Here is a 15,361-nt window from a genome sequence, read left to right as displayed (position 1 = left end):
CTGTCACATGCTCCACATCAGGATGTCCTACTGCTGCCTCTTCTAAGATCCTCCTTGCACAGGGGGCCCGGCCTCAGGCTTTTGTACCAACGTCACCTTCCCTAGCACAACCGTGCAGAGAACTACACAGTGATTCTAGTCCTTAGTAGGTGTTTAGTAGAGTTGAGGACGAATTGTTGCATGCATGCATGCATGCATGGATAGGTGGGTCCCCTTTGGAGGCTGTGGAACAGCAGGCTGCCTAGCCTCCTCCCTTCCCCCACCGCAGCCAGCCCCCCTTTGCCATCCTTTCCCAGAGCCTGCATGGTAGGAGCAGCGCACACTTTCACCCAGGTTTCATGGGGGAGGGGAAGCCCTGGGACAGTGCCCTTGAGCCCTGTCTTTAAGAAACTGATCTTGGAGCCTTTTAGCCCTGTGGGGGAAAAGGCTCAAAGCCCCAGCACTTCTCTGTACGCTGGAGACCAGCAGCTGGCATTTTGGGGGAAATGCTTTCTGATGGGCTTTTTGTTTATGCAAAGAGACAGCCAAGTTCCTGCTCTGGAATAAACTGGGAAGGACCTGGCTCTGCATGACAATGTCAAAGCTTGCCCAGTTGGTGGCAAAGCATCCCTGAAATGACAGTGGGCCCTGGATGGTGGCCTGAGATGGGGCAGAGGAGTAGTTGGGTACAAAATGGGGGTACCTGACCACAAAAGGGGGCTCCTTATGAGGGAGGCCTGGTGGCCCCGCTTCTTGGTGGACAGGCTTTGAGCAGACCAGGGGCTGGAATCCCCATGCGTCTGCTGAGCTAAATTTGGGGCAGTGGACAATGTCTAATGTTCACCTTAAAAAAACCTAGAGAGCAAAGTCATCTGGGGGAGTCCCCAGAGGGTGGGGGAGGGCACAGCCCCTGAGTGGCTGCAATGCAAATTCCTGAAGTAAATAGGGAAGAGGCCAGGTTTGGGCGGCCAGGGGAGAGGATAGTGTGAACACACGGGACTTTTGGGGAGACAAGACAGTGTACCCACTAGAATTTGGAGGACTCAAGACTGAGCAATCAGAAGCTGGGGGTATCAGAATACCCCACTGGAAGCTGGGGGAGAAGTCTGCTGGCCTTGGAAGGAGGACTATCTGTATTTATCTTCTGGAGCATAAATGGGCGTGTCAAGGGGCAGGGCGGGACTTAGGCAAGCCGTGATGTATAAGGTAAGGTCCTCATTTAACTCCAAGTACCTGAACAAGGTGACCAAGATAGACGGCCCCCCAGATTCATCCACAGTCTGTTCCACCTCCTCTCCTATGAAACTCCACTCCCCCCCAGGGCCAGGAGATAACTCACCAGGCAAGGGATCTAGGGTGAGGCCCAAGCTACCTCACCCCTAGGTAGGCTGTCAATGCTCAGAACCCAGTGCATGCTCCAGGAATATCCTCAGCTGAAGGTAGCACTAGGGTGGTGCACTGAACAAAATGATGGTTGCCATAGAAACTCTCCCACATTGTTGTTAATAACCAAAGGAAACTGTCCAACCCTTGCTCTGGCTTTCGGGGTGAGCAGAGGGTGGGTCTGAATCCTCAGTCCTAGCTACTCTGGTCTCAGGGGGGCAACATCCGATGCTTCACTCCCCGTGCTTAGGCCTCGGGGTTCTCAGGCATGGAGACATAATTGTCCTCGTGGCTTGTTTGATGTGAAGACTGATGCAAAAAAAAAAAAATGTTTTCAAAGTGTCTAGAAAAATCCTTGGCACACAGCACTATGTTAGCGAAGCTATCCAGGACAAGAGGGTCGGGTAGTGGGCACTGTTGCTTAGTGTCCCAGATTTTGGTCCCTCTTGGCTTCAGCCTTGGAGGCAAGGGAAGCTCTTAACACTGCCTCCCATTTTCCTGGTTAACACTCAAAAGGTAAAAACTCACTTTCCCGTCCCTTAAGTCCTGGTCCAAAGAGTGGAACATGTTATGCTACTGTCACCTGTGCTAAGGGTTACTCCAATGGGACCTGTCAATCACCTAGTTAAGAGACCACCCCTCAGCCAGGCTGATTCAAGCTGAAGAGACAGAGAGATAATTATCCCTTTAATTAGAAAATATACCTGTCCTTCACAGGGACACCTTTGTCACTTGCTGAGAGACAGCCATGAACTTTGCTGACTTTGACCTGTGCACAGTCCGAACTTGGAAAGACACAACTTTTACTTTCTCTTTTTTTCCTCATTCTTTCTCTGTCCAAAGCCTGAGCGTATTCTCTCTGTCGCTAACACTAAGCCTCACCTTTATCCTCTGCCTCCACCATATGGCTGTCTACTGCCATGTGCCTGCCTGCTGACCTCCCTGGCTAAACACACCAGCCTAATGCCAAGGGCATGGCTTGCTTTCTTCCTCTCCTTCATGTCCCTCTTCCCTTTGGCTGCTACTCTCTTGCTTGTGGTTTTGTCCCAAGCTCATAAAACTATTCTTGAAAGCCAGGTGGCAGTGGTGGTGGTGGTGGTGGTGGTGATAGTGCACACCTTTAATTGGAGCACTTAGGAGGCAGAGGATCTCCGTGAGTTTGAGGCCAGCATGGTCTACGGAGCTAGTTTCAGGAGGATAGCCAGAACTACACAGAACAACTCTTTCTCCAAAAAGCAAAACAAACAGAAAAACAAAAACTATCCTTTGAGCCTCCACTGAATCTGTCTTTAAATTCTTTCATTAACAAGACTAGGAACCCAAAGAAGGGACCCTAATTTCCCTGGTGCCCTCGGGAGCAGAAAACACTGTGGTAGATGAAGGAGATGGGAGGGTGTTGAGAAGTGGGAAGTGAGACCAGGGCTGGGGGCTGCTCTGCTCAGTGCAACTCCACCCTTAGCATTAGAGACTGACAGACCCAGAAGCCTCTGGGCTCTGCCTCCTACAGTGATGGGACCACAGCATAAGAGGAGAGTCTGGTTCCTAGATGGTACCTATGAAGGTTAGACACAGGGCCTGACCTATGTTTGAGTAAAACAGTGAGATCTAAGGCACCATGGTTGTCCCAGCCCTAGATAGGTATATGTGCCACCCTGAAGCTCCTACCTGGCATGTCTGGGGGAGGTAGGGACAGCCTGGCAGTGACCTTGAAGAGAGTGGGTAAGTGGAATTATTATTTTTTTATTTTTCTTATTTTATTATTTTTATTAGCATTCTAGCTAGCCTGTAGAGAAGACACACAATCAGGTACTTTGTCAAGCCATAAGCCTAGATGGGTCAGGCTTGGAGTTATTCTAACTTATTTCCCAGCCGTGGTGATGTCCCTTGTCACGTGCTGTCTTTCTTGGGCACGTGTTCATGCTCCTCTTGTGGCCGCCTCCTTCTTTCTTCTTCTCTTCTTTCTCTACCTTTAACCTCAAGCCCCAGCTTTTTCCCTCCACTGCCCAATCACAGGCTCTAGCCTCTTACTGACCAGGTAAACTGGGGAGCAAGGTTCACATGGCTTCACTTGGTGTATGTGAGGATCTGCTCATGGGTGTGTGTGTGTGTGTGTGTGTGTGTGTGTGTGTGTGTGTAGAGTGTGGGACACAGATCTTGAGAGCCAGTATTTAGCATTAGAATACAAGCACCATCAGGTCAACGCACTGTAAGGCTGCAGAACTGAACGCACATGAAGTCCACTCCCCTTCTTCCTCCTCCATTTCTCACCCAGTACACCCAAAGGGCTCAGATGAAGAACAGCTCAAAATAGGAAAGACTCAAACCGTCCTTCCCATTGCCATTCGGGTCCGGTGACCTGACATGAGCCGGGAGAGAAGCTGGCTCACAGCACTGGCACAGAAGAGACAGAGGCCTCTGTGACTAAAGGTCTTACACTAGCACTGTGCATGATGTCCCTGGACCCCAGCAGAGGGATCCTGAGAAATTCTATGGAACATGGCAGCACTAAGCTTTTTGTATGCTCAAGTTCATGACAAGGGAAGCCTGCTCTGGACATGCCCCTCGTGGGTGCTTTCTAACACCCTGACTAGCCAGAGTGGATGCTCATTCAAACACATCTGGAATTGGCTTTCTTCTGCATAACATATGTCTCCCAGTACCAGGTGCATCAGGAATTCAAGGTCATCCTCAGCTACACAGCACGTTCAAGATCAGTCTCAGCTACATAAAACCCTATCTCAGAAATTTAAAAGAACGAATTATAAAGGACATTTAGTAAACACCTACTATGCACCAACCCTTTATTGGGGGCTGAATGTGCAAAATCAGGTAGATAATGGTCTCTGAAAATCCCTAGTTCTAAGACACAACACCCAGAGGAGAAGGGCCTCAGGGATGTCTGACTACAACTTGGTTCAGGGGCAGGGGATACACCATTGGAGAAGTTTGGGCACAATGACAGCCCACATCTGCCCAGACTGAAGCCTGGCAAGGGAGACTGTCATCTCTGTTGTCTGCCTCAGCTGTCACCTCCTTGCTGGAGCCTGCACAAGACAAGCTCAACAGCCACTTCCAGCTGTCACCAGGGAGTGACGGTGCCTGGCCCTCCATGTCCATCTACAGGGACTCTGACTCCTGCTTTGACAACTGTCAGCTCCCCGTGGGAACCAAGGACAGGCAGCTCCTGGGCTCCCTCATCAGCTGTCAGGAGGCATCAGAGGAGGGAGGGAGATGAGGAGTGGCTGAGTGGCTCTCAGCATGCAAAGAGAATGACAGAGAAGAGACAGAAGCAGAGGTGAGGACATCCCACGGTGCCCCTGCCCCATCCCAGTGTTTCCACCCCTGCACAGTCACCACAGGCCTCTGTGCCACCCCAGCTCTTTGGACTGTGATCTCCATGAGTGTAAGATTCTATTCGCTCGCAGTGACCCTTCCTCTACCTAGAACCTCATTAGGGGCCCAGATCCAGAGAGAGAGAGAGAGAGAGAGAGAGAGACCCCTGGGCCTTTGCACGGGCTTTGCTACAGCCCAGACTCATCTGCATTACAAGCTGAATAAGTCATTGAGGAGCCTTCTCTATTCAGTTCCCCCAGGCACGTCTGATACAGTTTCTAGTCTTCATCCAAGTCTTTAAATTTTACTCTTACTCTGAACAATCAGGTACAAAGACAGACTTTGCTATCTCCACATTCCACTGTCCATAACGAGGCATGGCCTTTAGGAAGCACAGGATACAATGGTTTGTGACCCAAGGGGCCTCTACTCATCCCTTACCTGTCCAGGTAACCGACACCTAGAGTGATGCTCACAATAGTCCTTGGAGCCATACTATCCCCACATCTGGGGCACAGAGGGACTACAGTGACAGCTACCTGCTTCCCTCTAAGCCAGAAAGAACAAGCAGGCTGCCCCTCTGGCCTGGTAGACACCACAGCTGTGCTCCAATTCACCCGACATTATGAGCACTTAATTGCAATTTGTAGCTCACATTGCAAAATGATTAGGTTTTCCCCGGAGATTCCCACCTTCATTTAAGAAAAAGCAGACCCGGCAAGGGCAGGGCAGATTATTCCTGTATAAGCGTAAGTGAGCAGAGCCGAGGAGGCCATCGCCAGGGGATGTGGCTTCTCCTGATCTCTGCTATGCCCCAGAGCCCACAGCTACCTACATCCGCTGCTGCCTGGCATCCAGCAGCACCTGGTTATATGGTTCTCTTCCGGGTTTCGTGTGCCAGTGCCCCATGCCACTGTGGTAAGCAGAACTACTTTGACACATGGGACCTTGATCTCAGGCCTTGGGGGCTAAGCCTGAAGAATAGCAGGACCGCAGAGAGCATCCTAAACAGTCTCCTTTGGCCCAGGCAACACAGCCAGGTGAGAAGAAAGCTTTGGACCTCCATCCTTCCTCTCTCTTGCTTTGGCTGGCTCCTACACTAAGTATGTCCCTCCAGTCTGGGCAGTCCCAAGTTTCAGTGTCTCTCTGTTGCAGGAAGCTGAGCCAAACACGTGAACCAGGGCAGGGGGTGGGGTGGGCGATGCTTTCCGAAAGCTGCCTTGCAGTTCACAAGATTTCCTCCCCCTGAGCCTAGCACAAAACATTCCTGCACTGCCGCTGTGCAGGCCCCAGCATTCTTGAAAGTTGGTGAGCAGCTGATTGTTTACAAACCCTGGCAAGGCTTCGGCAAGTCAAGGCCAACTTCTGGATTAAATTAGAAAAGAAAAGAGGAAACATATCCAAGTCTTGGCACAAATAGATTGTTCATTGAACACGAGTTGTTTCAGAACACACTGTGCTGAGGACCGCCATCCTGCTAGGAGAAATCAAAAGGTAGAGGCTCAGCTCTGAAAGCACAGGAGACTCCTGAACCCCATGTGCTCTACAAGCCTAAGGGATGAGTCTGCCCTCAGTGGAAGAGTGCTTCACACAGCTCAGACAGACTGACTGCTCTTGTCCAGAAATCCACTCAATTGTTTTCAAATGGAGTTTAAAGCCAGTTCATTCACTCCTTTAAAAGGAATCCTCCAAGCGACCTCAGAGAACCTATGAGGCAGTTAGGCTAGCCGGAAGTAGAGGTGGTGTGTTGGGTAGCTTGGGGTGTGAGGAGGAGAAAGATACAACTCGGCTTGAGTGTGCGGTCACCAAGATGTCCTTCAGATAAGGGCTACTCCAGCTTCAAGGGGGAGGCAAGGGAGAGTTTGTCTGCTGAGGGTCCGTTCTTCCTCCCGTGGACGTTTAGCTAATATGGTAGCAGGTAAAGCCTCAGGTTTAAGGATGGAGAAGCTGAGTCCAAGCAAGGGATGCTTCCGCAGATCAATGTTGCTTCTGGCTTCAAAGCAGATGCACGTTCTATGCTGAGTGTTCTCCCCACCACCACACCCAAGTACCTCACTGCAGAGGGATACAGAAAGGACCATGGTCATCACTCAGGTTGTTTTCTTTAAGCCTGATAACAAGTATTACTTAAGCACTAGCTCTGAGGGGCCATCTGGTCCCCTATGATGACAATGGAACTGAGACATTCCTCTCCACTGATGGAACCATGGTCATCCTGTGGAGGTCACCGAACCCCTGTGTGATATCTGTGGGTCTGTGATGACGTCAGAGGAAACAAACCAACTGCATTATTGATTCACATATAAGCACAGCTTGAGCAGTCAACCACATGTGCTAAATTCCACAGCTTCCTAAGCTGTGGGCTTTGAGCCCAGTGGGCTTTGAAGAGCTCAATGTGGGGATTGAAAACAACGTGGTATCAATAAAGTATCCCTGGGCATACACAGAACTATAAGGAACCTGAGGGGCTTCTGGCTGTATTCACCTATATTGTACAGCACAAATTCACTGCAGCCTTGCTTTGAACACATGACTTGTGTTGTTCATGCTGTCTCCACACTCCACACCAACAGACCCAGCCTGAAACACTTCCCTCAGACCCGAGACCACCGTACATTAGGAACTGCAGTGTTTTAACTTCACGTACTCTTAACAGAATCAAATGATTTAATTACCCAGAACAAAGACTTCTCTTGCTTTCCTACTGCCACTTCCAAGCCCACATTAAATTGATTTATCTTTGCAGTGTTTTGTGTTAGAATTCTTGATTTAAAATTCTCACATTTGAGTTGCTGACTGGTTCGTAAAAAATATTTCCCAATGACTCTTGGCTTGGAGTTAGGGCTGGTCTTCTAGCCAAGGTCTCAATGTCTGAAATGACCTTAAGCCTACTCTGTGTCAAGAGGCACTTCAGGGCAACCTCCTCTGAGCCCTTCACCTTGCAATGGTCAGTGTGGTCAGGGTGCTTGCTATGAAGCCCGATGACTTGAGTTTAGTCCGTAGGACACACTTGGTGGGAGGTAAAAACTGATTCTTGAAAGTTGTTCTCTGACCTCCACCCATGTGCTCTGTCTCTGTCTCTGTCTCTGTCTCTGACTGACTCTCTCTCTCTCTCTCTCTCTCTCTCTCTTTCTCTCTCTCTCTCTCTCACACACACACACACACATGCACACACACACACACACACACACACGGAATGTAAATAAATGAACTAAAAATAAACAGAATAGCTATAGCTTGCAACAGGAAATATTAAGATGTCAATGTTGAAGCTATAAATTACCACAAAGAAGAAATGAGGCAGGGGCCTTTCCTCAGTAGAGCAGACACTGATGATGAAGCCACACAGACTATTTTGGTATAGAAGACTTGAACATGTGTGCTACCTGTTGGAAGACTTAACTCTTAGGAGCCCAGTCTAAGGGAATAGAAGGATGAGGGAAAGATTCAGCTATAAGGCTGTACAATAGCAGGTGGCACATCTGACCTCCGGAAGGGGAGTGAGTTTTATTCCCCGGAGGCGTCGTGTAAATAATCAGTTACATAAAAAGCACACGCTCCTCACTGCGACAACATTCCACACTCATTAAAATGAAGTCGTGGCGAGGAGCTTCTGGGAGAAAATATGGAGAGATCTATATGAGTTCATTCTAATCTTATGGCATAAATAATATATTATCTGTGTTAAATATAGAATGTTTTAATGAACTGAAAAAAAATACTTTTCCAAATTTAGGGAGGGAATTGGGGGAAATGGGTCTGGCTGGCAGGGAACGAGTTGGTAGGTGGTGTCTCGGGGTAAGCGGGTCTCATAGAGGGATCAGCAGACACCCTCAGCCTCCAGTGGGTCTTCGATGAAGTGGGGGTGGGGCAGATAGGCAAACTCTCACTTTCTACTGTGATCTGAGTGTGATGTCTCTCCTGGGTTCATGTGCTTGAACAAGGGATGCCTAGCTGTTTGTACTCATTGTCTGAGGAAGTTATAGAGCCCATTAAGAGGTGGAGTCCTTTTTGGTCCTCTCTGCTCCTGTAAGTGACCCCTCACCCATATACCAACCAATAAAACCTCTTTGGTTCACTGAGTTGGACTTTGGTGTGGTGGTTATTTTGGTCTGTCCCTTTGGGGGCTGAATAGACATGTGTGTGTTGTGTCTAGAAAAGTCTCTCCTACAGCACCCAGCTCAGTGGGCAACTTGCTGACCAGGCTGTCCTTCAACCATGGAGCCACCTCCACCTGCTATCATATGCCAATAGTCAAGAGACCCAGAGGGCAGTTGCAGTCCACCCAATGCCACATCTGGATATGTATTCTAACAACTGAGCTACATCCCAGCCCTGTGTTATGCCAATCCCCTGTGATGCTACTTTGGTTCCAGCCTTGGGAATCCCGGGACCAGATGTGAACTTATAAGAGGATTGTGACTAGCCACTGGTCTGGCCTTCGAGGGCTATTTGGGGTTGTGGCTTGAGGTCCACATACCCAGAGTTGCCCAGGCTTGCTTAGTAAATGGAGGTCAATTCCAAGTTCAGAAGAGTGTGCAGCAGGCCTTCCCATGATTGCAACACTCAGGATAGCTGCCCCTGGCCACACCGGCAACTTAAACTTCAATGCTGATTAATTAAAAGCCATGTCCCCATGAGTGTGGCTACTATCAAGATGACAAGTGCTGTGGGCTGCGGAGAACTGGGAACCCTCACACATTATTGGTGGGAACATAAGATGATACAGCTCCTGTGGAAAACAGCATGGTGGTTTTTTTTTAAAGTCAAACATAGAATTACCATATGATTCAGTGTTTCTACTCCCATGTCTGTAGTCAAAGGAATGTAAGACAATGGTGAACAGAAATCTGTAACCCATGTTGCCAGCAGCCTTTGTCACAATAGCCAAGAGGTAGAGGCTGCCCAGATGCCCATCAGTGGTGAATGGATAAACAAAACCTATCTAGATATACTATGGATCTTACTGAGCCCCTGTAAGGAGGGAGGTTGGGCATTCCCGTGTGATTCCAGCACTCAGGAGGTTGAAGGCAGGAGGATCACAAATTCAAGGCCAACTATAGAAAAAAAAAAGAAAGAAAAGAAAGAAAGAAAAAAAAGACCAGTATCAAAAGCAAAGCAAAACAACACATGCACACAGACCACAGACAGACAGACATTCGGACACACAGACACAGACACACACACACACACACACACACACACACACACTGAATTCCAACACATTACAATATGAACAACCTTTAGACTAGCACAGTAAATTAAATAATATAATTTCCTAGGACAAGTGTCATACAAATTCACTGATTTACAGGTCCAGAGTGGTTTACTTCGAACACCAAAATCAGAATGAGAGCATCCAGGACCCAGGGGACCGGTCGAGGAGTTAATAATTAATGGTGGGAGATTCAGCTTCGCAAGATAGAAAGAGTCCTGTGCATCGATGGTGTGACCTTTGCGTTTTCACATTAATGCTGCATTAATGCTACATACAGACTGTGCATCTTAAAAATGGTGAAGATAGTCTGTCTACCTGGGCGTGACTCTAGGGCTCTCACATGCTTGGCCAGCCCTCTATCACACCTATATATCCCTAGCTCTCCTTATTTTTGATTCTTTTGTTTTTTTTGTTTGATTGGTTGATTTTTTTCAAAACAGGATTTCTCTGGGTAGCCCCGACTGTACTGGAACTCACTCTATAGACCAGGCTTGCCTCAAAATCAGAGATCCACCTGACTCTGCCTCATGAGTGCCACCTAACTACATTTATTTTGAAACAAGAGCTCACCAAGGCTGGTCTTGAACTTGAGATCCTCCTGCTTCAACTTCCCAGGTTGCTGGGATTATAGGCCGGAGCCTCTGGCTTGCTGTTCTCTCCCCACCCCTTTTTTATTTGGAGTGCGTGGAAGCAAATGCACATTTATGTGCTCGTGGACTTAAAATGAATGGAGGTCATGTGTCAAGCATCCTCCTCAATCCCTTAGTTATTTATATGGGTGTACAAGTATGTAAGTGTGAATGGTGTACATACACATGTGTGTATGTGTATGTGTGCGTGTGCATGCATGCGTGCGTGTGTGTGTGTGTGTGTGTGTGTGTGTGTGTGTGTGTGTGTGTGTAGAGGCCAGAGGAGGAAGTCAGGTGCCCTGCTCTATCACTTCCACAGATAGATGGAAACCTTACCAATTGAGTTAGTGTCTCTCACTGAACCTGGAACTCACTTCCCCAGCTGGACTGGGACTGCAGGTGTGTGCCACCGAGCCCAGCTTTTGGCTGAGAACCTGAACACAGGTCCCAGTGCTTATATGGCGAGCACTTCACTCATCTTCCCAGCCCCAGGTCTGGCTTATCTCTTATTAAAACACTTTTAATTAAGCTATAACATGCTGTCGGATAAAAAAGACTGAGTAGTTCCTTCCTCTCACTGGTGACATTTCGCGAGCTCAAGATGCCGCCTGGCCAGTGGCTACAACATCTCAAAGGCCAGAAGGGCAGCTGCAGAAATCTCTGTCACACAGCAATGTTCTAGAAGATTGTCTTCACAGTTCTCTTTTTCCAAGGCCATCAGAATGCCCCATCAGCCTTGTACAATCCCTCTCCCCGAGTGGAACACTCTCCGAAAGGCAAAGGGAACTAGCATTCTGCTCTACAGTGAAGAAACCTCATCTCCCCTTATCTCCACGAGGAACTCTTGAAGCAGCAGGAGGGGCTTGGATGAGGAGTGAACCCCGCCCCAGCTAGCCCTTGGCTTCTGATGGACTTGACACCCTGCCCATGAGGCCAAGGCCTCGGTCAATAAACACTTGCTGTGCACAAGTGCGTATCTGTGTGACAAGGGAAACAGATGTGACCCAGGCGTCCTTTCTCAACACCTCGGGATTATCTCCTAACATTTTCGTGTTGTTTGTTGTTGTGATGATGATGAGATGGAGATTCAGTTCAAGAATTCTTGTGTTTCCAGTGTTTTTTTTTTTTCTGGAAACTAAACCATCTTGTCATCATTATTTAAAATGGGACTGCAGTTGGACCACAGGGGTGTGCACGAGTGAATGGAAGCTTGTGACCAAAATTTAGTGTTTTAGTTGTCCTCCAAGGAGCTCTGTGATACAGGAGCCTCCAAGCAAGAAAAAGGAGGATTTTTCATGCATCTGCCCCATGAAGAAGTCCCAGTGCCTCCACCTTCGGGCAGGGTGCTCTCTGTGATCTTATCACTGTCATGTGAGCAAAACCACATTTTATCTGGAGTTTGAAAATGCCATTACCTTACTTAGAGACTGAAAAAAAAACACCATTCACTTCCATTATGGAATTTAAGCCAGCCTACTGGGTGCAAGAGGGAACCGACCCTTTTTAATGATGGGAACATCAAGGCTCAGAGGACTGGAACCCCATTCACATGGATATATCAAGTAATAATAATAACATCATTATTATTATTATTATCATTGAATGTATGTTAGTACACTGTCACTGGCTTCAGACATACCATCAGATCCCATTACAGATGGTTGTGAGCTACCATGTGGTTGCTGGGATTTGAACTCAGGACCTCTGGAAGAGCAGTTAGTGCTCTTAACCTCTGAGTCATCTCTCCAGCACTATTTTGTTTTGTTGTTTTGTTTTGTTTGTCTTTCTAATTCTAAGCCCTGCTCTTTCCCTGCGCATCGGACAGCAGTGGATCTGAGGGAAGAGTACGTACTCTAGAGCTGATGAGATCTGCCTATCTACCACTCTGATAGACTTCAAGTGAATATTTCCACAGCAAGCGGCTAGCCTGGGCCTGGCACACAGCCAGTCACACATTGGCAGATCATTAGTTGCAGTAATTATGGTTTTATTTATTTCTGTTGTTACTATTATTATTACAGCCATATCTCAGAGGTTTGTTAACTTCAATAATTATGGTTCTATTATTATTAAATTAAAGGTACTTTTCAAAAATTAATGTGAGATTAGCATTCTCCAAAAAAAAAAAAAAAAAAAAAAAAAAAAAAAAAAGAACAAGTACAAAGGATTGTGCAGAGTAAAGGTGGAGGCTCAGGGCGTCAAGGACATAACCAAGACAATTCAGGGGAGGGAGACCACTCATGGGGTGCAATCTCTTTCCAAGGTTCAGCTCTCTCACTTTCTTCTTTGTATCCCTGACAGGTCTTTTCCCCAGGACTCCCCAGAGTCTGATCTATGTGTCCCCTTAGTTCCCAAGGACTCAGCCCCTGACCTAGAAAGGCAGAGTTAAGCTGTGGACACAGAGCTCATCTCTGTACCTGTGTCTGCCTACCTCTAGCTAGGTCCTGGGAGGACCTTGTTCATTGCAGGGTCCTGTAAGCCCACCCCCTCCCACAGAGCAGCCCCTCCTCATGCCCCATTTGAGAGGCGTAGTCATGGTCATTGCCTAGGCCTTACTCCAACTTCTCATCCCCGAGCATGGCTTTGGCAATCCTACCACCCTGAGTGGAGAAGATCTCAGCCTGTCAGCTTAGCTCTGCCCCATAAGGCCCCACCCTGGAGTCCAGCCTAGTCCTCCAATACCTCTCTATTGTTGTGATAATATGCTCTGACAAAAGAAACTGAGGTGAGAAAGAATTTATTCTGCCTCACAGTTCAAGGGCACAGTTGGTCATAGTGGGGGAAATCAAGGCAGCAGGAGCCTGGGGCAACTGGTCACATCACAGACACAATCAGGGAGCTGAGCTGCTGCTCAGCTCCTATCTCCACTTACACAGCCCAGAATCCCAGCCTAGGGAATGGTGCTGCCTACAGTGGAGGAGTCTTCCAACCTGAATTTATGCAATCAAGATGAATTTCCCACAGGCATGCCCAGAGACCCATCTCCAAGGTGATTCTGGAGTCTGTTGTGTTGGCAATTAACACTAACCACATTACATCCATCTTCCAGCCCAATTCGCCAATGTCCTACTCTCTGATGGACCCACCCATAGACCCATCCAGCCACTGCCCAGTCCCTATCCAAACCCGATCTCCCTGCCCTACTTAAGCCCTGCCTCCAGGAGACGGGTCCCGCCCCTGTTCCCTGCACCCCTGAGCCTTGACTCACAATGTTCATGAGTGTCAGCAGGTACTTCTGCACGTGCTCCTTCCCATGGAACTGGACCACCGAGTCATCCACACCCAGCAGGACCTCAATGTTGTAGTCATCGTCCGTGGCATGCCTGCGCACCCTCCGCCGTGAGCTGTTGATGCGCTCCTCCAGGACGCCTAGGGCTCTGCTGAGGCTGTCCAGGTTGCCCTGGGAGACTCCTGGAAGGAAAGGACACCTTCTTTGGTAGCCACCCATCACCCCTCACCCATTTGGGGCATTACAGAAAGACAGAATCCATTTGGGCACAACTCAGTTACCAGCCAGGTATCAGGATGGCATTAGGGTGACCATTGTCTCATATAAAACTCACAGCACCCTAAATCTGGGGCATTGTACCCATTTAGACGCCCAGAGAAGGGCAATAGTGACAAATGCTCCATGCTAACACCTCAGTGGTTTCAAGTCCAACTTTTACCCAGTGCCGAGCAGAAAGTATCAAGGACCATGGTGATGTCCTGACACTGACAAAAGCACATTAGGGACAGACACAGAGGAAGCTCAAGAGTGATGTGGCAGTGCCAGCCCTTATCACACTTCCCTAAAAGGCTAAGAGCAACCCACTGTCAAAAGGCTGTTGTATCTACAGGATGGCATTGCCTCTTGTTATAAATGGGGAAGCTGAGACTCAGCCCAGGCAGTGAGTACTGTCCAGTGTCCCATCACTCCTAGCTTTTCTCCCAGAACTCTCAACCTTTCAAGGACTCCACTAGTCTGATATCCCTATTCCGGATCAGGACCTTCATGCCTGGCCCCTTCTCCACCAGGGGAACTTTGCTCCCCACCCTGATACTGATGGAATTGCTCAGGTACCTCTTCAGTCTGCCCCAGGAGGGAACTGCCTGCCTACCCCCAAAAGGTCAGTACCTAGCTACACACCGATCATGCTCAGAAGTAGAGCCTGCAGGATCTCAGCTGAGGGTAAAGGTCTGCAGTACCATCAGGACCAGAGCCCAAGACGCCACGCCCACAGCCTCTACCTGTCTGCATTGATTCTTGTCTGTTTCACACTGGTGAGACCAAACATCTGAGGGGAGCCACTTGTGAAGATACTAGGCAGCTCGGCATATGGTCCTGTTCCTGCTACCCAGCAAATCTCTCCACTCAGTCACATAGTGGACACCTTCAGTGCAAATTACTCCATTTTACAGATAATAAACCCTGTGTGTAGGAAACCAGACAGATACTTCATGCTCTGCAGCTTACCTTTAACATAGCAAACTTACAGTGTAACACACACACACACACACACACGCATGCATACACACATACATGTATGCACACATACACACTACCTATAACATGCATATAAACCTGTATACACCACCTATAACACACATACACATATATATATGTATATATATACACACACACCACCTATAATATATATATGTATATATATGCACACACACAATCTATAACATATATAAACCTCTATCTATTCTATCTATCTACTACCTATAAACCTATATACACACACACTACCTATAACATATGTATATAAACCCATATACACACACAAACACTACCCATAACCTATGTGTATATATATATATATATATATATATA

General features: G+C 48.0%; 1 protein-coding gene across 1 annotated transcript in view; it reads right to left on the bottom strand.

Moving 5' to 3' along the window:
- Adamts2 (ADAM metallopeptidase with thrombospondin type 1 motif 2) overlaps positions 1-15,361 on the bottom strand; it is a 201,201-nt gene that overhangs the window by 49,534 nt on the left and 136,306 nt on the right. The window contains exon 4 of the mRNA XM_021176447.2: positions 13,751-13,953. Coding sequence (XP_021032106.1) covers positions 13,751-13,953 — 203 coding nt within the window. The remainder of the gene's footprint in view (positions 1-13,750; positions 13,954-15,361) is intronic.

The sequence above is a fragment of the Mus caroli genome, chromosome 11 (genome assembly GCF_900094665.2).
Source record: "Mus caroli chromosome 11, CAROLI_EIJ_v1.1, whole genome shotgun sequence".
Classification (NCBI taxonomy): domain Eukaryota; kingdom Metazoa; phylum Chordata; class Mammalia; order Rodentia; family Muridae; genus Mus; species Mus caroli.
The sequence above is the reverse complement of the archived record's forward strand: the minus strand, read 5'-3'. Positions and strand labels throughout refer to the sequence as shown.